This window comes from Onychostoma macrolepis, chromosome 09 (genome assembly GCF_012432095.1).
Source record: "Onychostoma macrolepis isolate SWU-2019 chromosome 09, ASM1243209v1, whole genome shotgun sequence".
In the NCBI taxonomy this organism is placed as follows: domain Eukaryota; kingdom Metazoa; phylum Chordata; class Actinopteri; order Cypriniformes; family Cyprinidae; genus Onychostoma; species Onychostoma macrolepis.
In genome coordinates, this window is record NC_081163.1 from 25417648 (window position 1) to 25442938 (window position 25291).

Genomic DNA, 25291 nt, shown 5'->3' on the forward strand with positions numbered 1-25291 from the left:
TATAGTGAGTGCTGATGATGAGGTGCAGGTGCCGTGAATCAAAACTCCGGGAAAGTGAACAAGAGGGTGGAGCGTGCTGATCTGGTGACGATGGGTGGTAATTGGTCTGTGATGGTTGTGACTCCGTGACACTATTATTATTTAATACCACTGCAGGAAGAGTGTCTTTTTTTTTTTTGAGAAAACCACTGACATTTTACAAGACCTGGCAGAGAAATGCAAGACATTTTAAATGCTCAATTACAAACACTTTTACATATTAAATATCAAAAGTTCAGATGCAAAAGCCTCTAAGTGCCATTTGAAATTTTCTTCTAAAACGAGCATGTTTCTTAGGCTCCTATGTTTACGTTCTGTTATTTCACTTTAATGGCAATAACAAGAATAACCTATTTATTGCCATTAAAGTGCTGAACCTACACATAGGAGCCTGATAAAAATGCTATATACATACAGTTAGGTCCATATATGACCAAAACGTATTCAAGTTACAGTTATATAATGAATATGGTCTTAAAGTGCACACTCCTCACAATTGGAGGAAAGGTTAAGGAATCACAGCTCTTTAATACGTACCTCCCCCCTTTTTCAAGGGACCATAAGTAACAGTTTACTCAAAAGCAATTTCATGGACAGACATGGGCTATTCCTCCATTATTTCTACATCAATTAAGCAGGTAAAAGGTCTGCAGTTGATTCTAAGTGTGCCATTTGCATTTGGAAGCTGTTGCTATGAACCCACATCATGCGGTCAAATGATCTCTCTATACAAGTGAAACAGACAATTGTTAGGCTTCAAAAACAAAACAAATCTATCAGAGAGATAGCAGGAACATTAGTGGCCAAATCAACAGTTTGTTAAATTCTGAGAAAAAAAAAAGAATACACTGGACATCCACGGAGGACAACAATCCTCTCCATTGTAAAGAAAAACCCTTTCACAACATCCAGCCAAGAGAAGAACACTCTCCAGGAGGCAGACGTGTCACTGTCAAAGTCTACAATCAAGAGAAGACTTCACCAGAGCAAATACAGAGGGTTCACCACAAGGTGCAAACAAGGCCAGATTAGACTTTGACAAAAAAAAATACAAAAAAAACATCTAAAAAAGCCAGACCACTTCTGGAAAAGCATTCTTTGGACTGAAATTAAGATCAGCCTGTACCAGAATGACGGGAATGACTTGCTGAAGACAAAACTAAAGGCAGAAAGACCCACAAACAAACAACAACTGATGTCAGCTGAAGTAAAGGCCTGGCAAAGCATCACAAAGGAGGAAACCCAGTCTCTGGTGAAGTCCATGAGTTCCATACTTAATACTTCTTCCATATATCTTTTAATTGTGATGATTTTGGCTCACATTTAACAAAAACCCACCAATTCATTCATCTCAACAAATTAGAATACTTCATAAGACCAATAAAAAAAAAACATTTTTAGTGATTTGTTGGCCTTCTGGAAAGTATGTTAATTTACTGTATATGTACTCAATACTTGGTAGGGGCTCCTTTTGCTTTAATTACTGCCTCAATTCGGCATGGCATGGAGGTGATCAGTTTGTGGCACTGCTGAGGTGGTATGGAAGCCCAGGTGGCCTCTTTGACAGTGGCCTTCAGCTCATTTGGTCTCTTGTTTCTCATTTTCCTCTTGACAATAGATTCTCTATGGGGTTCAGGTCTGGTGAGTTTGCTGGCCAGTCAAGCACACCAACACCATGGTCATTTAACCAACTTTTGGTGCTTTTGGCAGTGTGGGCAGGTGCCAAATCCTGCTGGAAAATGAAATCAGCATCTTTAAAAAGCTGGTCAGCAAAAGGAAGCATGAAGTGCTCCAAAATTTCTTGGTAAACGGGTGCAGTGACTTTGGTTTTCAAAAAACACAATGGACCAACACCAGCAGATGACATTGCACCCCAAATCATCACAGACTGTGGAAACTTAACACTGGACTTCAAGCAACTTGGGCTATGAGCTTCTCCACCCTTCCTCCAGACTCTAGGACCTTGGTTTCCAAATGAAATACAAAACTTGCTCTCATCTGAAAAGAGGACTTTGGACCACTGGGCAACAGTCCAGTTCTTCTTCTCTTTAGCCCAGGTAAGACGCCTCTGACATTGTCTGTGGTTCAGGAGTGGCTTAACAAGAGGAATATGACAACTGTAGCCAAATTCCTTGACACGTCTGTGTGTGGTGGCTCTTGATGCCTTGACCCCAGCCTCAGTCCATTCCTTGTGAAGTTCACCCAAATTCTTGAATGGATTTTGCTTGACAATCCTCATAAGGCTGCGGTTCTCTCGGTTGGTTGTGCATCTTTTTCTTCCACACTTTTTCCTTCCACTCAACTTTCTGTTAACATGCTTGGATACAGCACTCTGTGAACAGCCAGCTTCTTTGGCAATGAATGTTTGTGGCTTACCCTCCTTGTGAAGGGTGTCAATGATTGTCTTCTGGACAACTGTCAGATCAGCAGTCTTCCCCATGATTGTGTAGCCTAGTGAACCAAACTGAGAGACCATTTTGAAGGCTCAGGAAACCTCTGCAGGTGTTTTGAGTTGATTAGCTGATTGGCATGTCACCATATTCTAGTTTGTTGAGATAGTGAATTGGTGGGTTTTTGTTAAATGTGAGCCAAAATCATCACAATTAAAATAACCAAAGACTTAAACTACTTCAGACTGTGTGCATTGAGTTTATTTAATACACGGGTTTCACAATTTGAGTTGAATTACTGAAATAAATGAACTTTTCCACGACATTCTAATTTATTGAGATGCACCTGTTAGCAATGACAAAAAATAATGACACAATTTATAAATTCAAAATTATAAGCGATTAAAATTTTATTCAACTTTACATTCAGATTTGCCATCACAGGAAATCACAAAATTAGTCTTGGTGAGCATAAGACAAAAAAAAAGAAGAAAAAAAAAATTACAAATCTTACCAAAAGCAAAGAAAAATCTTGCATGGAATGTACACTGCCTTTTAATATAAATACGGTGTATAATTAAATATAAAAAATCATTCACATGATTCACAGTAAACTGATTTGAAGAACCTATAATGAATCCTCAAGAACTTATAGCAAACTAAAGAAATCTATGCAAAAACAAATGGTTTTTGATAAGAAAATGGTCTTTGATGTATCTAATATGCTACAAAGAATCACTAAGCCTTTATTTTTAAGTGTGTAGCCATAATCCTCAATACTTAAATCACCTGATCATTTTAATCCACAGGGAAAAATACCTGGTGGCTTTAATTTGCATATATTTTCATTGTTCTCTGTTTTTGCTGTTATCTTTAAAATTTCTGGAAGAACCTGATTTAATCTGTTTGTCCTTGGTGACTTTGTGAAGCTGGTTTTCCTCTTCACATTGCAGGGTGAGTTCAGACCAGTAGGGGTCAGGCTTGATGATTCAACCACATCTCAATCACAGAGCTTCTTTGTATGATGCTGTTCAGAAGTCAGTGATGTTTGTAGCATATGTACATGCCGCAAAATGATAGCTTGATCATAAGTCCTGTGCCTAATAAATTGTTTGTTTAAGTGCTATGGAGGTTTATTTAGAAATAAAATGCTGAAAATAAGATTAAGATTACAACACTTAGCATATTGAGTTTCAATAACGGTCAGTTTATATTGCTAGGCTGTTTTGTCTGGGTTGCTAATTAATCCTGAGTTGCAGTTTTCACCTTTTACATTGTGCAGTTGTAAACTCTAGGTTAACGTATTTACATATTCATGGTTAGTTGATGCATTGTGTTTTTTTTTATTAAAAATGTACATCTTGGTCACCATTTTCTTTTTTTCACTCTTCTAAATCACATTTTGACATCAATTCATTTTAAATTGTCCTGCAGTGAAAATTTTGATATTCCATTTTTGATATTCCAGTCTCTCAATTAATATGCGCTCATAAAGATGCATGCATAATCCTCACGAAGGATTAGCAAAACCCTTGAGAAAAAAAAAAAGTATGCTTAATTGTACTGAATGTGCAGTTGTTGTGTACTTTAAATCTTAAAAGAGTATTAAAAAATTAAAAATGCTTGCAGAGAATATTAATGAAGTAAATGGCCACTTAAGTGTACACTTTCAAATTGTGCACTGTAATAATGTCAAATTAAAAGTTTTACTTTTTAGTACATTTTAAATCATTGTTTTATTAATCTATTGTTGTGCTAATGTGTTGCTTAACATAATAAAGCACATGTAACGTACATTATCATAATTTTAACTGTAGTATGTTATTTAATATTACATTTAAAGTTAATATATTTTAAATCTACTAAATTACATATATATTTAAATACATGACATACCAGTTTCAATTTGCATGTAGTCATAGTAAACAGTAGTTTAGTTCAATAAATGCATTTTAACCATATTTCAAAGACAAGAAGTAATTATAAAATTACATATAAAGATGTACTTAAGTTCTGCTTAAATGGGACAAAAAATAATTATAAGTTCAGCTAATTGCATTGAGTATAAATTTAAAGTGTAGTACATTTTCATTTAATTAAAAATAGCATGCACTTAAATGCCAGGGGGAAAAAAAAAACTTTCAGTTTGAACTTCATATTTAAGTTTATATCCTATTTATGTTTATTATTTCTGTAAAAAAAGTACTACTTTTAAGTATGCTAAAGTGTCTTTATTATAGTTTTAGGCTGAGCATAGCACTGGTAACATCCTCCAATCTGCTTTCATTGATTAGACAAGTACAGTATGCAGTCTGTTTCAATAACTACTTGTTCGTCTGTGCAAATAGCCCCACATAAACTGTTTGTCTAAAGTTGTTGTCTGGTTGTTCCATCAGGTGCTGAAACTAACAGCAGTGTGGTTTCTAAACAAAAAAATGAGAGAAAAGCATTGTTTAGTTTATGATTGGTTGTCTGCTGTTAAACAATTTGCCGTGCCACTAAACCGTTCAAGCACTACATTGTTTTTTTTCTTTACACTTTATACATTTGGCATAGCAATTCAGGGTTAGCACCTCAGAAACATTCAATTGTAGTGTTAAAGACATTAAAAGACAGCCTAACACCCTTTCATGTGTAAAACTTAGTTAAAATTGGCCTTAACCCAAGGTGAAACATAGTGTGAAAAGCCTGCTAGTTACCCTGATGAATTCCAATTTATTCCGATTTTTAGGACGATTAAAGTTTCAGGAAAATCTGTAACTCAGAGACTGAGGGGCATGAACTGCCCAGTGTTATTATAAGAAACGTCACAGTAATGTTATATTAGGATTTAGCATTGTAAGAAGTTGCACAGAGGTTAGATGTCTCTTCAAACCTTTGAAACGGCAGAATAAACACCGGCGCCCATTAGAAGGCCGTGCTCTGAGTTCAGACCTCTGGTTTGGGTCTGGGGTCGGCCTGCAGTCCATGTGGTGCTGTTTTGTCAGAGGAAATGGATTATATTTGCATGAACAAATTCCCCTAAAGCCAGAGCTCTTGTGTGGATTTGGGGGTGGGAGGTGTTTGGTTTGGCCCTGTTCTAGAAAACTCCATGGGGCTTTTACTGCAGGCCTGTGGCCACACTGCATGTATATGCTCCTCTGTGCGGCCTTCCAGCGGATTTGCATAGAACATCTGTGCACTAGAACAGAACCGTATGCTGTTCTGGTTACTGTCAGATAGAGACGGTCGCTCTCGAGGTCTCTGGAGAGGAACTGATGGTGTTTTTGCTGTATAGGAAATTGCAGAGTGCAGAATGGATTGTTGAGAAGTTTGTACATATGGACCGTATGAGTCGAGTCAGACTGGCTATTGACATTTACATGTCTAAACTTAGTGAGGTCTGAATGTGATTAGATTTGCGCAGTTGTATAAGAAAACACCTTTACATTTCTTTATACTAGATTAGCTCCAGTGAAACATGCAAAACATTTTGTTTAAACCATGAAAAACAAAAAAGCTTTTTCTCAGGTTGTTCTTATTCAGCCTTAGTACCATTAAAGAGATAGATTACCCAAAAATAAAAATAACACACAATCATAATTTCTTACTCTCATATCGTTCTAAACCTGTATGACTTTATTTCTTCCACTAGGAAGAAACCGAAAGAAATGTTTAACAGGATTTCACATATTTTCTGTTATTTTGCCTTCCAAAGACTCTTATTTTGATATTATTATACTCGTGTACTCATGTTTTCCTGTTTTTTCTTGTTTAGTTTCCTGTTTATGTTACTCAGTTTGGTCACCTGTGTCTTAATTTAGTTCCTCATTTATTTATAGCACTGTGTTTTAGTTCAGACTATTTCCACATTAATCCAGATATTTGAAAAACATCATCTCTGCATTATGCCCTTTCGTCCACACTGATATGGCATTTTTGTCCTGCGAAAACTGAGCTTTTTGAAGATGCTTTCCCAAGTGTATACATTTGAAAACACTATTTTCACATTGTAGTGTTGATTGTGAAAACGAAGGTTGGCTATCAAAAAACGATGACGCATGTTCAGTCAGTTGACGCATATTGGCCCATACATTGATGATCCAAAACATTATGACCAGTCACAGGTGAAGCAAATATTGTTGATCTTCTCCTAACAAGGCCACATTTTAAAGGGGTCAGAAACTGCATTTATTTATTATTTTATAATGTTCTCTGAGGTTCACTTATAATGTTAGTGTGATTTTACATAAAAACAACAATTTAGATGTAATAGGCTATTTTCTATCCTGTTTCTGAGCCTCTCTGCAGAATGGTCTGTTTTTATAGGCGGGGCACATTCAAGACTTGCAAGTGAATGCCCACTGCTATGATTGTCTTAACAGTTTCGCTTATTAAAATAATAGATGGATGCTGCTGTGATGTACTCTAAAAACAACATGGGCCATTTGGGTTAAAAATGTATAATAGCCTACTTGTATATCAAACGGTCTGGAACAGACAATGCAATAGTGGTAAAAACATGTTTATGCCGAGTTCACACTGCACGATTTTAGCCCCGATTTCCACTCGACAGGTTTGCAAAATTGCTGACAAATGCCTGAAATCAGCAAATTGGTGCGAGTTACAATCATGCAGCATGAATTATCAAACACACGATCTGAGAGAATCGATTCAAAATCTTGCTGTGTGAAATGAGTTCTGACTGAAAAATTACCTACAGCCAATGAGAGAGCAAGATACAGGGCATTGGGAAGTTCAGGGAGGAGTTATAGACCACAATTTCAGCAATCCTTGCTCCCTGCGTCCTCATCCATTTCCACCTTCATAATCGTTTTTTTTTTTTTGCCCTTTTGCTGCAAATCACCGCAACAGACCATTTGTATCATGAACTTCTTGCGGGCTACCATTTTAAACACATTTCCAGTCTCGCATAAGAACTCTGATCTCACATGTGAACTTGCGTTATTTTCATATCACTTCTCGTGTGAGTTTGCGGATCAGACAGAGTTGTCGGTGATTCTTCCTATTGTAAAGTCATGCAGTGTGCAATGTGAACACAGCAGCAACTGAATGCTGCCGCAGATAGTCGTGCAGTGTGAAAACAACGTGATCCGATGACTTTGAAAATCATGCAGTGTGAACTCATCATTATGGGATCCACTCTAGTCAGACTCAGCACTGCATTGTCTTTTACTTTCAGTCTCTCTAAAAAGCCTGCATCATACGATCTTGTTTAAAAATGAATCTGTAGTAAAGTAAAGCAAACAAACAAATAGTGTTTCAATGATGTGATCAGGAACTCTTTCCTAATTTTTACCGTGTTTACACCGTACACGAGTGGCGCAACTTGACCATAGACAACAGAACCCATTATAATAACAAAACTCCCACTTCCAAGTACCCATGGAAAAAAACAAGATAGTCTCAGTTCATTTTAACCAGTAATCCTGTAATCCTGTGTTTGCATCTTTCTAGTATTTACTCTCTTACTACAAGTACATATCAGTGGACATGGCTAAAGAGGCAGAGTTGTAGAAGCAGGCGTTGATCTTCTCCTGCAGAGATGGGCTTTAACTGCACTATTACGTCATAAAGTGGCATATTCCAAATCAAAACAAGTCGTTTTTTAAACTAACAAGAAAGTTTTGAGTTCTGAAACTTACAGGATGTTTTTATATTACACTGACCTGTTAAATGTCAAAAGATCAAGGAAATTCAGATTTCTCAGTTCATGACCCCTTTAAGGTCTGGGTATTAGATGGTAAGCAAACACTCAGTGTGTTGGATGCCAGAGAAATTGGTAGAAATAAAGATCCGAGTGACTTTGACAAGGCCCAAATTGCTATGGGAAGGTGTCAGAGTGTCTCTGAAATGGCAAGGCAGTCTGAGGAGGAACAAACGACAAATCAACAACAGGGTGTTGTGCACCCAAGCCTCATCAATGCATGAGGGCAAGAAAGGTTATCCCACCTGGTCCGAACCAACAGAAGGTCTACTGTGGCACAGGTAATGATGGTTGTGGGAGGAATGTGTCACAACACACAGTGCATCACCCTCTGCTGTATATGGGGCTAATGAGAGTGTCTGTCCACCATCAAAAGCACCTACAATGGGCACTTGGAGCAGTGGAAGAATGCGGCCTGATCTGATGAGTCCCGTTTTCTTTTACATCACGTGGCCGGCATTTACAAGTGATTGCACTGGGATGCATGGGACAACGACAAGCCAGTGGAGGGAATGTGATGCTCTGGGCAATGTTCTGCTGGACGTAAATTTGACATTTTGATATCCTTTTTACCCCTAAATGAAGAAGAAAAGAGTATATCAGGGTTTTTATTTTCAGTACTCACTTTGTTATATTCACTGTGGAGTGTAGAAGATCCTACTGTAGATCAGTCATCCTATTCAGTGTTGTACTCTCTCAAGTATTACAATCTTTCAAATAGGAGAACCACTTTTTAACTTCAGCTTGACCTCGGGGCAGCGCTGTGTTAGGTCGACAAAATCCCTTGCTGCTTTTCCGACTGTGATATTGGTTCTTAGTCACACTAAACCGGCCCAGCAGACCATCTCCTGATTAAAGAGACCCACATACAAGAAGCTATAGCCATTTACAGTGGACAGAACTAACGTGACTCTCAAACGGACGGCTCAAACCGCCTCTGGTCAAGCGCTGAACGGAGAGGGAAGATGGGGGCAGGGTATCTCGGACTGGAACAATCACATTTGCCTGCTTTCCGAGCTGAGTTTCGAGAATATTTCATATTTATTTAAAAGAGCAGAGTGTCTGAATAAGAGATGAAGTATAAGGAAAAGCCAGGAGATACGAAGGTGCTTTCCTCAGCAGAAGTCAGCTCGTGTAGACTGCTGTCTGACAACTTTGATTGTCCTCTGTGCCGACAGCTCGTTCCTGGGCTTCACACGCATACGCTGGGATGAAAGGTGTCATACTGAAGCAGGGATTGCTTTATAATCCAGGGCACATTGACTATTCTGGTCAATAGAAAGGCAACACAAGTGGCAGCTTGGGCCGCTGTTCTCTGAGAGAATCTTGCTGGGCTTAATTTTCAAAGTGAATGCACAGGGCTTTCTTTCTCTTTTTTCCCCATCTCCCATTCGGCAGCTTGTGTCAGAAGCACATGTGAGAAGAGATGCTGGGTGTCATCCTTTTTCACAGGCCTGTGACTTAACAGACAGATTGACCTGATGGGAAGAGTGTGCACACACACACACACACACACACACACGATTTCCTTTCATTGTGTCCTGACTTCTCTCTTGGATTCTACGTCCTTTCAGTAGAAATGTATTGCTGTTCAGAAATATTTGATATTGCAACTTTATGATTAGACATATGTGATTACAAATATATTTAAATACATGACATAACATTTTCAATAGAAACAACTTAAAGTATATTTTAATTTACCATCAATGATTGTCAGTGCATTCAGCAGTACACTTTAACCATATTTCAAAGACAATAGAAATAATTATGAAGTAATTATGTACTTTAGTCCTACTTAAATGGGACAAAAAAGCTCTTAAATTCAACTATTTGCATTTAATATGCATTTAAACGATGAGTTCTGATCACACGCAATGTCATTAAAATGTTGAATTTAAACACTTCCACTGTCGTCCCAAAAACCCTGCTTTGCAAGGAGTAAATTAAATGCAAAACAAAAAAGAGTGACATCATGTTGTGACAATTCAAAATTTGCATCAGAAATGTGTGTCAATACAGAGAAGCTCTGGCAGTGTGACAAGCCCTGACAGCAGTCAAGTTATTTGATAGCTTTGACTATGTAGCAGTGTATAATTCAAAAGAAGTTTTAAAATAAACTATTAATTGTAATTAACTGACCATGGTAAATAAAAAATACAATTACTAGTTAAAACTTATAACTAATAATCGTATCAATAAGTATCAGTATTTTTATGTCAGGATACCTCTTTCTGCACACCTGCATGTCTTAATCATTGAGACAATCACATTTATATCAAGATAAAAATTGTATAATGTAAGTAAGGGATAATGTACATCCAGCCGCTTATTATCGCAGAATAAAGCCTGATAGGGTAATCGGGACACTGACGGAAAGTATTGAATATTCTAGGGAGCCGTGTAATAAAGAAACATAAAAAAAGCCTAAAACATTTTGGTAGCACTTTATTTTACAGTCCTGTTTCGCATATACATACTATGTACTCATTATAGTAATTACAATAACTGGAAAATAACTAGGTACTAACCCTAAACCTACTTCCAAACCTAACCTGAACCCATGTTACCTTATGCTACCCAGTACTTTCTGAGGTATAGGTACAAAATGCAACCAACATTTGTAATGTGATGAGTTTGCATTAAATATGAAAGAGAAATGTCCTGGGTTATTCATTTTTCATTCAGAATGTGTGATTTATTACAAGGCACACAAACTGAGTGATTCTACTAGACTTTCCTCAATTATCTATTCAAAGTATACGAACAGAAAACGTATTGTGACGGGTTAGAAATAATGTTGTGCTTCAGGGTTAAGCTTATAGATTTAATTGGAGTTGGGGGTTGTTGTTTAGAAATCAACCATTGAAAACAATATATTTGTCGAACACTCAATATTGGGGGGTTTGCAGATTCACAACTGGTATGTTGGTGTGAAAACATCAAGTCATTATGTGAATAAATGCATGCATACAGAGGCACTGCTCCACTCTGTGTGTGTTTGCAAGTGTGTGTGTGACAGAGATACTGTATGTGTGTGTCAGTGTGCGTAGGTGCGTTATAAGCTGACTTCAGGGTAGATCCCCTTCATCAGACCATGATGTCTGTGTGAAAAGCGTGAAAATGCACTTATGCATTGCATGCTTGTTCCACTCGCACTAATTCATTTTGACAAATGTCCTTTAATAATCTGCACTCAGAGATGAGAGAGAGAGAGAGAGAGAGGAGGGGAGAGTCTCAGACAGACAGACAGGAGCAGAAAGAAAAAGAGAGCTGTAAAGAAAAATGACAGGCAGAGAGAAACAGAAGTTCTTCTACAGTAATTTGTGTTTAGCAGGTTGTCATGTGACCTGACAAACACAATATCGCCGCAATTAGACCAGCAGTACCCAAGACTCAACTATATCTCCAATAATAATAATAAGTTTTATTTATATAGCGCCTTTCCAGAGCTCAATGATCTTCCATCTGTAAAATAACTATTATTTTACAATTTAGAGATGTGTTGACTGTTTTGACTTTATTTCACACTATTTACAGTAACACGTGTCTCAGAAGTCAAAACATTTTCCAATTCTCTTCATCATGGAGGAAAAACATTTTTGCCAAAAAATCATCCACTTTCTAAATGCATGTTATTACTCACTTTACTTCTTCTGGTGATGTATGCAGTACTTATCCAGTCATTTAGTCTGCAAAAACACCTCTTTCTTACAATCTACAGCAAGCTCTCATTCAGATCTGCCTCCATCCTATCAACAACCAATGGATAGAACCAAGTCCTGCCCTGCATACTTTCTTAATAAATAATCTGTTTTACTTAGGTGTACATCACAATGTGGAAGAAAAATAATCTGTCGCTACTTCCATTAAATTGCGACTTTAAAGATAATGTACAATGATTGATATCACAGAGTTTACTAGTATATTGGTGCTGATGTATGTATGTATGGCATGTTAAAGCGATACTCCACCCAAAAATGAAATTCCCACACATGTGTTACGTCGTGTGTTAGCTAAGGAGGCACACGATGAGGAGTAAAAGTTCAAACAATAGTCTTTTAATAATAATCCACAGAAGGAACAGATGAATAGCAGGAACACAGTGTAGCTTAACACAAGTTACAAACGATAGCAGACAAAGAATGAGGGGAGAACACAGGCTTTAAATAATCAACATAATCAAAGGGGAAACAGAAACAGGTGAGGAGCTAATTAACTAATAAGGAGAACTAAGGAAACTGGGTCAAGCATGTGACATATCGCCCCCCTCCCAGAACGCCGACGAAAATATTCCAACAGAGGAGGGAGGGTGGGGGTTCTGGAGGTGGGCGTGGAGCAGGAGAAGGGCAGGTAATGGGGAAAGGACAAAGTTCATAGGGCCAAGGTGGGCCGACGACAGCAGGGGGCCGACTGACGGAGACTGAGCTGCTGGAGGTGGAGATCCAGGTGGAACGGGGCAGACGGAGAGCCGGGGCGAAACTGAGGATCCAGAGGGCCAAGGCGGAGCTGAAAGCTCAGCCGACCGAGGCAGAGGCAGGGATCCGGAAGACCGCGGTGGAGCCGGTGCGACTGAGGATGAAGGTGGTGCCAGAGGGAAGGAGGAGCCTGACAGAGCCGGAGGGATGGAGTGATGAGGCAAAGCCAGAGGAGTGGAGTCCCGAGGCGGCGGATGGTCGACGACTGACCAAGGCAGAGCCGGAGGAACGAGGGAGCCCGGTGAAGCCAGTGGGATGACGGGCAATGGTGGAGACGAGGGAGCCAGGAGCCGAGGTGGAGCCGATGGGTCGGAGGACCGAAGTGTAGTCCAAGGCTCGGAGGCTGGAAGTGGAGACAGGGGATCCGCATGTCTGGGCGGAGCTGGAGACTGGAAGTCCCGAGGCGGTGTAACAGAGCGCATGGCAGGCGCTGACTGAGGGTGAGCTGAGGGACTGACAGGCATCAGCGCACCTGGAGGCGAGGAACTAGCTGGTTTGAGAGGAGGCGGGAGAGGGAGGCTGGGAAGGACCACAGGAAGACTTGAGCTGGACGGAACCAGCAGAGACACAGGAGATTCAGGGCTGGACAGAACCAGCGGAGACGCAGGAAATTCAGGGGTACAGGTTTGTACTTCCCCAAACCAGTCGATCAGGTCTATCTGGAAGATGTCCATTAGTTCCTCTATATAACTCCCAGAAACCAGATGTAGCTCACCCTCAGTCGTAGGAGTGTGGGCGGGGCTTCCCTCCAAGCCCTCGTGCACCACCAAAACTCCCTTGACGACGGACGATGTTGCCGGCTCACGCACTTGGTCAGAGGATGGTGGAGGCTCAGTTGCAGCGGGCTCAGGCTCTCCGTCTGCAGTGGGCTCAGGCAGTATCTCCGTATGTCGGGGTGACGGCAGGCTGGTCTCTGGTTCGGGAGTGGGGCTGGAGATATCCTCCTCTGAGGGGCTGATGAAGAAAAACAGTCCATTATTCTCCAGCACCCACTCCACACAAGCGGCGAAATCCTCTTTGGGACCGTTCGCTGGCAGGCGTGCCTTACGGTCCGGGAAGTGGGTAAGGCATGCCAGATCGAGAAAGTCCCTTGTATGGTCCTCCAGCGAACGGTCCATCTGCTCCAGGCACAGGAGTTGGACGGCTGGCTCGGCCATTCCAGGAGAGAAAAAAATTAAAAATAAAAATATATATATAAACCGAAAGAAAAACGCCGCTTGAAATAACTCACTGTTTCGGTCTGCTATTCTGTTACGTGGTGTGTTAGCTAAGGAGGCGCACGATGAGGAGTAAAATTCAAACAATAGTCTTTTAATAATAATCCACAGAAGGAACAGATGAATAGCAGGAACACGGTGTTGCTTAACACAAGTTACAAACGATAGCAGACAAAGAATGAGGGGAGAACACAGGTTTTAAATAAAGACGGATACCGCTGACACCTCTGGAGGTTCTGCAGCGGTTGCCGCCACCTCTGGAGGTTCTACAGTGGTAAACTCAGGACACAAGGAGAGTTCAATAACGGTCTCTTCGACCGCAACACAACAGGCTGAGAGTACATTGCTGGGTACACCAGCGGTACATCCCTCAAACTAGACATCAAACTGGGATAATGGAAGACTGACCTTGATGATCTGGGTGCGTCAGCGGAGACGTGACCCGACTCTGGAAGGTCAGCTGTGACGTGCTGTGACTCTGGACGAGCAGCTGCGACTTGGCTTGACTCGTGAAGATCAGCAATGCCACGCGACCTCGCGTTCCTCTTCCGCGACACCCACAGTAAACAAAGAGCCAGCACACAGCAAAGCATAGTCCATAAAATCCCTTAAACTAACATTAAATTTTCCTTCAGGTAACCATGACTTTATCGGTTCACTTAGTCCGAAATGAAAAATGTCTTTTAACACAACTTCATCAAATGGTACCTTGTCAGAAAACACACAAAACTGAGTGACGTACTCCTCAATGGATAGACTCCCTTGACGTAGGTCAAGCAGCTGATTGAATGGGTCCATACCTGACCAGGGTCCATTAGAAAAGCTGCTGGATCCTCGTTTGGCCGAGTATTCTGTAACGAGACCAACGAGACGAGAAGCGTGCGGATCCATTTGCAAGCTTTTATGGAGCAGAGACGTGGTCATAACAGGCAGGGTCAAACAGTGGCAAACAGGTCTATCATAGGCAAGGCAGAGAGTAATCCAAAACGGGCCTGGGTCGGTCGACAGTGAACAGTATCCAAAGGGGCTTGACGAGAGAGGAGATCTGAAAATGAAAGCTAAAGTCCAGGCAGGGGAAAACACAATCCAAAACAGGTTCATAAACCGGATTCGTGACAACGCGTAGTAAATTAAAATGATATAATAAATAAAAACAGATAGAATAGAAAAAGAATAGAGCAAGCTAGTGTTAGAGGCCTTTTTTGCTTTTGTTAATTGTATAATAAATAAAAAGAAAACAAACAGATAGAATACAAAAAGATTAGAAAAGCTAGTGTTAGTTTTTTTTTTAGAAAACAAGCCGAGTGCAAGTCTAAATCTAATTTTCTAATCATCTAATCTTTTGATGTAACTTACAATTAATTTAAGCAAATATATGGTTCATCACATTTATACAAATCAATGCCAATGTGTTCATATAAATGATTTTAGTTTAACTGAAGAGGAAAAATAATCCAGCCGGAATAGTGTAGACAGATTTTTGGATGCTGGTTTAAGACCAGTGGAAACTGGTTTGGCCGTTTTGTAAATGTACAGGATGAGCTTGAGCACCTGCTCCAGCTCCAGCACCCGTCAGTGGAAAAGAGCTACACATGGCCCATCTAGCAGTGCTGCGTCAGGGTTTAGACTACAACACAGACAACATTTAGCAGCAGCAGCCTACACGTGTAATCCCATTGGCAGGAGCGTGGGATTCCTGAGCTATAGTTATATCTGAAACAACTCAATTAATCCCTGACAAATAGAGCAATTAAACGTGATCTGCTCTGAACGCTGGGAACAACGCATGTTCGTTCACACGAGACGGTCATTACGAAACCAGCGTCATGATGGGAAGAAAAACGATAATTGTTTTCTTGACTTATTGTTTGTTTGTTTGAGTCTGTGACCCATTCTAATCTGTCATCTGGTGTATTACTGGGGCGCAGACTACAAGAACAACAGATGTTTCATTTCCCTAGATTCCTTCAGACTTACACACACACACACACACACACACACTGAAGTGCTGCAGCTACAGTTGCACTTTGCTTAGCGTTTCTGTGGTGGGTATTTTTCTAAAGGTGTGTGGCACATCTGTGCTGCCATTGTTTATTCATGTGCCGGAGCCTTTGAAACGTGCTAAAATGCTTCCCACTCATTATAAAACTCCTGCCACCCATGGATTAGCACTTTGATGTCACCAATCCGGCTTCAAAGGCTCCTTCAGTACCATTAATCAGAGTTTAGTCTCTGAAGACCCAGCCAGGGAAAACATTTGGACATCTTGTGCAGAAACTTTTGAAAAGCTCAGACGGTGCTGCATATGCAACAGTGGGGTTTCATATCCCGAAGACGTGTGTGTGTGTTTAAGGAAGAGAGAGAAGAGGAAGCAGAAAGAGAGAGAGAGTGTATTAACGACAGAGAGAAAGAGAGATGAGAGACAGTGACGGCTTACTCTGATCCTGAACGTTCTCAGCACTGGATATTAGACAGTTCATAGGTCACAAGGTCCCAAAACGGGCTTCATTGAGGCTGTCTGTTAAAGGGTTTTTGCCTTAAATAAGAGTTGTACTCTAATTCCCCATGTTACATCACAAAACACTGATGTAGTTCAATTAGAGGGTAAATGAAGGTCATTGTCTGCTATATGTGTTATAGACTCTTGTGTTGGTTTTACCAGTTTCAAGGGCTATAGTTTCATTACAAAGAGCCATTATAATAAAGAAAGTTTAAGTTTGTCATTTGTCAATTTTATTAGTGCTATTTAATATTGTCAAGATGCACTTACTTACAGTACCTATTACAGAAATAATACGTAAGTGCAAACTGAATGTAATGTTTTTGGACACTGGCATGTTATTTACAATTATATAAAATTATTTCATTTTGTTAATTGCAATTAGCTGAACGTTAGAGTGCCGTTTGACTTGTTTAAGTAGGACTTAAGTATTTCTTTATATGTAATTTCATAATTACTTCTGTTGTCTCTGAAATAAGTGTACTGCCAAATGTACTACATTTATATGCATTTATAGTAAACTAAAATATAATTTAATGTTATTTCTATAATATATTTGTAACAACACATTTGTAATGATGGTGCAATTTGGTGAAAATGTATTAACTTTAAATGTAATATCATATAACACACACTACAGTTAAAAATACTTCTTTAAAGCATATATCTATATATATATATATATATATATATTTGAAGTACACTACAAGTGCCATCAAAAAAAAAAAAAAAGAGAAAGAAAGTAAGAAATTCAAAATGTTGCACTGATTTTGAAAGCAATAAGAGTTTGATAACTGGCTATATCTGTGGTATTTTTGCAGACACTGTTCCTAAGGGTAGAGCAATCTGGCATTAAGGATCAAGATTGTAGTCTTTGTATTTATAGTCTAGACTAGTCTTTTGGCTGATCTCCTCCAGGGTTCAAACATGCATTCTTTGGGTTGCAAGCTCAGAGCACTACATTACTATGTTGTTTTATTCATTTGTGCCTCAGAGAGGGAAGATTGATGTGTCACTGATCTGTGCTTCTTTTGCTGAGCAGGTAACCTGGCCACATCCAGGGCAAGAGTGACAGCAGCATCCAGATCTTTGCCCCCACAGCTCAGCAGCGGGAGAAATAAGGTCTGTGCTGTCTTCTTTACATTCAGACAGTCATCACAAAATATCTATGTTCGTTTCAGATGAAAATGAACATGAATTATCACATAATTCATTTTCTTTTCTGATTTTTGTACAGTTTTATCTGTTCAGTAAAGGTGCAGATTTGATTTAAACTCAACGCTTATTCATTTACCTTAGATATTAGCTTTTTATATAATTTTCTCTGTGTTAAAGAGTCAGGTGTTACTGTATGGGCCACCACCAGTTACTTTGTCAGCCACATGAAAAATACTTTTGCATCAGCTACAAATTCTGACTAAATATATTACAAGTGATGAAGCTTATGATGTTATTATTTTGCCAGTGTATTTACTCCAGAAACTCTGAACTCCTGTTTGCATGGTTTTCATTGTAAAATACCTCTGTTCTGCACTCTTCTGCACTTCTGATCTATTATCTGTCTGAACTATCCTCTTTCCTCTCAGTCTCCTAAATACCTGCTAAAGGTAAGAATCTCTATATATCTGTCTTCATATTCAATAGCCTCATATTTTCTAACGCAATTTTCACTACTTTATTTTCTCTCTCTGGTTTGATTTAGTCTGTGAGCTAATGGAACAAAACCTAGAATATCCTTTTTTTTTTTTTTTTTATAATCCTTAGACTATGAATCAATTTAATTTGAGAAACAGCTTTAAAAGAGCCACATCCTGTGTATTTTATTCTATTTAAAGTCCACTTATAATGCTAATTATGTTTTGTTTTTTGCACCAAAAACAGTCATAATATAGTTTTTAATGTCTATTTTCCACCCTCTCTCTGATCCTAACAATCCCGAGTAATCAAAACTGGAATTTTATATCTTTTTGTTCATGTATTTTAGATTTAAATCATCTAAGACGGTTAATATATACCTAAAAAATTACAAAATGTACTTTTAGTAGATATAGGCATTTAAAATTTACAGTATCTCTTTTATAGGAAAGTAGAACAAAAATATTGATTGTTGGTGACACTTTAGAATAGGGAACACTTATTCACTGTTAACTACGACTTTTTCCCTCAATAAATTCCTAATTTGCTGCTTATTAATAGTTAGTAAAGTAGTTGTTAAATTTAGGTATTGGGTAGGATTAGGGATGTAGAATAAGGTCGTGTAGAATAAGGCATTAATATGTGCTTAATTAGTACTAATAAATGGCTAATATTTTAGTAATATGCATGCTAATAAGCATCTGGTTAAGAGACCCTAAATTAAAGTGTTACCTGATTTTTCTTACTTTCAATACAATGGTTTTGTCCACTCAAATCTCTAAATTGAGATTGTCCCTTCCCTAATTCCACCTGCCATTGACTAGCAGTAGAAATATTGTACTGTACATATCAGGAGCGTAGCCAGAAAAGAGACTCTGGGTGTGCATCAGAAAAACTGGGTGTGCCACATTTACTGTCAGATTAATGTGCAAAAAAAAAAAAAAACACCAAGACTGTGTATTACTAACGTTACAGAACAGAACAGACTGGGCTGATATAGCCTGTAAAAATATATAACATCTCTAATTACGTAGTCGGAATGAAAAGGTGCATTTCTTTATTAAAGTTCATGTGGAGATGGCGAGTGCAGCGTCGCGTTCGGCAACTTTATCTTTTCAGCCGACACTGACGGAGAAGAAATCACTAGTTTATTAACAAATAATTAAAATGTTTTCTTTTCCCTTTCCCCCAACCTATTCATAATCATTAGCCTACTTTTGCCATTGCAAGTTTTATACGTGTGCTTGAGCGCGGAATAGGCTATACGCCTATATATTAAAGGACGGTTAGTAGTAGGTTATTATATTAATCAATTTACGTGTGACTAGTGAAATCTTTAGTCGGGGACAGGCCTACTTGGCACAAGGAACCGATCCATTTTTAAAATAAAATGCTGACAATTCTAAAAGTGCGCCTGCTAATCACGTCACATTATATTGCAATGCACGAGTTATGAATGCGTAATAAGTCAAATGTTTTTATTTTATTTCATTTCTTATGGGTGCTATGGCAGTGCTTTGGTCTTTCTTGGGGGTGCTGAAGCATCTGCTAGCCCCTCCTTAGCGCCGCCCATGTTTATTACGATTTAAAAAAATAATAATTCTGCATCTGTTTTTAGGTGTGCCAGCTGCCACTGTGGATGGCACCGGCACACCCTGGCACACCCGTGGCTACGCCCCTGGTACATATACTTAAAAAAAAAAATAAAGATCCCACTTTATATTAGGTGGCCTTAACTACTGTGTACTTACATTTAAATTAATAATTTGGTACAATGCACTTATTGTGTACATACATGTTTTTACATTGTACTTATATTTTTAAAAATACCTATATGTAGTTACATCTGTAATTCATTTCTGTAATTACATTTATAATTACACTGTTGACCCATCCCTTACACCTTAACCCACCCTTAAACCAACCCATACCACCAAACCTGTCCTTAACCTTATCCATATCCCACCTGAATAACAGCAAAAGTGTTTTGCAATACAATATGACCACAATAAGTACATTGTACTTGTTTTTTGATGCAAGTACATAGTAGTTAAGGCCACCTAATATAAAGTGTGACCCAAAAAAAACAAAAAAACTTTTCAACGTTTTAAGTAAAACAAAAATGTTTTACAAGAAAATACACTGAAAACAATGTCCTTGATACAATTTTCATTTCTAGCGAATTTCACAAATAATTGCAAAGAAATGGCAAGTAATCTGTTTTATTTGCAACGTCTGGAAAATGAATTTTACAGTGTACTATTTCAGTCTTAATACTTCAAAATTTCATGTTTAATTCAATGTGTTACTTGGCGTTTCATTGTAAATATTTTTGAAAAGCACTTCAAAAGTGTAAGAATTTGATTTTTCCATTATAAAAGCCCTTTAGTAACAGCAAAGCCCCAGGTGAGGTTTACATTTCTTTAGGTCTAGCACAGATTGAGGACTTCGTAAAGCTGGATTTGCTGTGGAAATGTATACTGACTACAGTGCTGAGTTCCTGTTTTTATGAGGGAAAACCCTGGATAATTATTTCTCCCTTTTCCTCTGTTCTGTGTGTAAGATTAAAACAGTCCTGCAGACTACCTGCTGTATCAGAGAAATATAATTAGACACCGAAGCACAGAACCCAGTTAATTGGTTGCAGTTAATATTGCAGATACTTTTAAACTGCTTCAGTCACAGATGAGACGCTTTACAAAGTTCTGCTTGTAAGCAGAAGTGGGACAGATGTCTTATTAAAACACTGGGTTAGTTCGATTGTCTCTCAGTCAGGGTTCATGTCCAGCCCTTCAGTTTCTCATAAAGATCACACACACCTGTCTCCGCACACGCAGATGAAAAAGAATATGAAGACACGCTTTGCTGGTATAGACCTGCTCTAAATTATGTATCACCTTGATAAATTCATGAGGTCTGTTGTAGCGATGGCTGTTATACACATCATATCTTGTCCTTGTTAAGAACAGTTGGAAGCCTGAAGTTCATTATGAAAACATGTCCCCGCAGTATTCAACCCATCATGCTTGGATCATGATGTTTTAAGTGCTTGTTTTGAATATTTACATAAATATGAATTGATCATTGTCATTAATGGAATTATATAGTAGTAGATTCAAACAAAAACATTTTACAATAAGGTTCAATTTTTATTACATGATCTATAACAATAAAAGGTGTTCTTGTCACATTGTAACTATACATTTAAGTGCTGAGTAATATTAATTAACTATATGTACTTACTATAAGGTTAGGGTTAGGATTAGGCTTTGGGTTTTAGGTTTACTTGCATGTAATTATGCAAGTATATGTAACGAAATAAAGTATACCAAAAATACTTCTAAAGCATTTCTTAATCTTAGTTAAATATAATTTCAACATTTTAATAATTCATTATTAAAATCAATAATTATATCTGTTTTTATTATTTACTGGACCTGGGATAACATGGACTGACAATAAACAGTTGTATTGCATTAACAGAGATTAAACGATCTGTAACAGTATTGCTTATTGTTAGTTTATTTTAGTTGATGCATAAACTAATTTTAACTAATGGGACTGTATTGGAAAGTGTTATTAAATATGTTGTGAAGTTAATTCACATTTATTTGTATAGCGCTTTATACAATATGGATTTTTTCTAAGCAGCTTTACAAAAATAAACAGGAAAATAACTGTATTGCAAAATTCATAGCTAAACGTCACACACACACACACTCCCACTGTCTACAAACAAATATGCTTATAGATTTCTGTTATAATAGCCTCATAAGCTATGATTTTACAAGTGTGATAATTGATAAAACTGTGAAACCAACCCGATCTCATTAGAAAACATAACTATTTTATAAAGTGTTACTTTTGAATGAATTTGTATGATGCGGTTTGTACAGATACATGCTGTTTTTAGAAAAATAAATACAAATAAAAAAGTTCCACCCAATACAAAATGTATACAAATTAGCCACCAATTCACCAAATCTTAGTTATGATTACAAATTGCCATTATTTTCCAGTGTGTTAGAGAGACTTTTTTTTATTTAAGACTTTTACTTTTATTTGTTTACTTTGACTAATACTGTACCTATAGTCCATAGTTCGTGTTTTGTCATTAAAAAACCTCTCTTTAGTGTTTAATGTTTTTTTTTTTTTAATAATCTAGTTGAGGAAATTGTGTGTGACTGTGTTAACATTTGTCATACATGAACAAGAAGGTTACATGCTCATTTATTCTAAACCAGAATACTAGTGTTCATTGTATGTGTGTGTAAATATGTGTGTCTTGGTGATGTGCACATTTTCTGCATGTAGGCTAAGCTACAGTAAGTGTGTTTATGTGTGTGTTTAGGTGGACACCATGGAAATGATGCGTCACCCAGAGGAAACCACTAACATGAGGAGACAAACAGTGGCTTCTTATTTCAGGGTGAGTTCTCAGCTCCTCACATCATTAGTTTTGTAGGCAACACTTTAATATAGGGACCAATTCTCACTATTAACTAGTTGCTTATTAGCATGCCTGTTATTAACATATTGGCTGTTTATTAGTACTTATAAAGCACATATTCTGCATGACCATATTCTACATCCTTAATCCTACCCATTACCTAAACTTAACAACTTAACACGTGTGTGTGTGTGTGTCTTCTATTGTAGTACTCGCTTATGGACCTGCTGTCTAAGATGGTGGTGGGAACGCCTCATTTCGTCCGCTGTATCAAACCCAATGATGACCGGCAGGCTCTGCGCTTCAATAAGGAGCGTGTGATGGTTCAGCTGCGATACACTGGCATCCTAGAGACCGTCAACATCCGCCGGCAGGGCTATTCTCACCGCATACTCATCGAGGAGTTTGTTAACAGGTAGAAAACAGCCACAGTGGAACATAACGCTGGCAGAATGAGTGTTGCGCTTGTCCCGCAGGGCCTGAGAAACAACGAAGATCACACAAAACACAAGCTGCTAATGAGAGCGGGAGGAGAGAGATTAGGAATGACTCAATGAACACGACATCCTGAGAGAAGATTGACGATTCACAGCAAGTCGGAGAGAATATTGTTGCGTTAAATATTTGATGCACAAAAGCTGATTCCTGAAGTTGCAACATCTAGTTAAAACGGTTCATTAAGTTCATTTAATTAGTGGTTCTTGCTGATTACTATTGCTCATATGTAGAGTTAGAAAACCAAATAAACTCTTAAAGGGTTAGTTCACACTTAGTTTGGTCACACTTTAGCCTGGGGACCAATTCTTACTATTAACTAACTATTAACTATGACTTTTACCTCAATAAACTCTTAATTTGCTGCTTATTAGGTAGTTGTTAAGTTTAGGTATGGGGTAGAGTTAAGGGATCTAGAATATGCTCACGCAAAATAAAGCATTAATATTGTATATGTATTTTATAAGTACTAATAAACAGCCATTATACTAGTAATATGCCTGCCAATAAGCAACTAGTTAATAGTGAGAACTGGTCCCTAAAATAATGTTTTACCATTCAATTAATGGTGTTTGTTGATTGCTATTGCTCATATTTATGGTTGGGAATCCAAATAAACCCTTAAAGGGTTAGTTCACCCAAAAATGTCATCTTTGGAACACAAATAAATATCATTTTAATATTCTCTAATTTGGTTCTTGTGTGTCATGAAAGCATGGTTTACCATATTTGATGAGCTCTATGTACAGTATGTGCATTGATTAAAGCTGCAGTCCATCACTTTTGGCGCTCTAGCGGTTAATAAACAGAGCTGCTTGCGTCTTGCGGAAGAACATTGCTATTGCTACTTCTCTCTGTTTTTCTGTCTATGATGAATCACGCAGGTACTGGGCTACTCCGCAGCGGTACCTACCCAAACCAGTCTAAAATAGTCAGAATATAAATACTTATTATAGCTGTACCGTAGTGATTCAGGACAAGCCAAAAACACGGTTTGGAAAATGGATTCATGGTGTACTCTTATTATGTAAATTTTGGGTCACACTTTATATTAGGTGGCCTTAACCACTATGTACTTACATCAAAAAATAAGTACAATGTACTTATTGTATTACAAAACACTTTTGCTGCTATTCAGGTGGGATACAGGTAAGGTTAGGGACAAGTTTGGTGGTATTTGTAGGTTTAAGGGTGGGTTAAGGTGTAAGTGATTGGTCAACAGAGTAATTATAAATGTAATTACAGAAATTAATTACAGATGTAACTACATACAGGTATTTTTAAAAAATATAAGTACAATGTAAAAACATGTATGTACACAATAAGTGCATTGTATCAAATGATTAATTTAAATGTAAGTACATAGTAGTTAAGGCCACCTAATATAAAGTGGGACCAAATTTTGCATATTTTGATCACAAAAAAGTTACGGACTGCAGCTTTAATGTTTGTAAGTGAATTAAAGCATAAATTTAATCTGTTCATCATATAAAGTGAAAACTTGGATTAAACTGCTTGATTAATTTGGAGTAGTTTTTATGAACTACTGTATTTAAACTAAAGCTTAACATTTTTGGTTGATTTAAAGGATGCACAGTGATGAGAGAATATTACAATATTTTCCTTTGTGTTTCAAAGATGACCATTAGTCTTATAGGTTTGGAACGACATGAGGGTGAGTGAATCACCTGTAACACCAAAGCATTATTATCAGGAAACATATAAATGTAGATTTAGCTTCTTTATTGACTGGAATTCCTGCTCCATTTTTACAGAGGTTATGTTACTAAAGGTGGTCATAATTATTATGTTATCCTGCAAAGAAGGAAAAAAAAAAAAAACATTCGGACTCCAAGTCCAGACTTCATCAGTTGTGCAGTCAAATGACATTATTCCGGGCGTTCCTGTTGGACCACAGGAATGTTATTAGATTTAATTAGCTGAAGCTCTTGGGCTTCATGAAAAGAAGGAAAAAAGACAGATGGACAGACAGTTAGAGAGATCAAAGCTTAGAGAGCGCTCCATGAGCGCATATTGAATAGACCCACCTCCTCTAGTGCTCCCTAAAGCTCCTGGGAAACTCACGTTGCAGGTTTATTATCTATATATTTTGACAGCTCTGAACGAAGACCATAATCTCATCAATAATAGGTCATTAAGCCTCTGAGAATACAAGTGATGCTAAATTAGACTCTGGTTGAGTAATTAGTGCTGAAGTGGTACTTTGAAGGGGTGGAGTGAATCCGATGAAAGTTTCTCAGTGCCGTGGAAATTCATGGTCTAAATTTACTTTTCCGAGGCTTTGGGAATCGCACTTCATTTTCCATAAACTTTTCTCTTTCTTGCGTTTTCTTTCAACCCATCCATCTCTTTCTCTCGT

General features: G+C 38.1%; 1 protein-coding gene across 7 annotated transcripts in view; it reads left to right on the forward strand.

Moving 5' to 3' along the window:
* Positions 1 to 25291, forward strand: part of myo3b (myosin IIIB) — a 138364-nt gene that overhangs the window by 60059 nt on the left and 53014 nt on the right. For all 7 annotated transcript variants that reach the window (XR_009272802.1, XM_058787029.1, XM_058787028.1 and 4 more), the window contains 3 exons: positions 17374 to 17453; positions 22318 to 22395; positions 22626 to 22831. Coding sequence is in view for 6 of the 7 variants with exons in the window: in XM_058787029.1 (XP_058643012.1) it covers positions 17374 to 17453; positions 22318 to 22395; positions 22626 to 22831 (364 nt within the window). In the remaining variant the exon portion in view is untranslated. The remainder of the gene's footprint in view (positions 1 to 17373; positions 17454 to 22317; positions 22396 to 22625; positions 22832 to 25291) is intronic.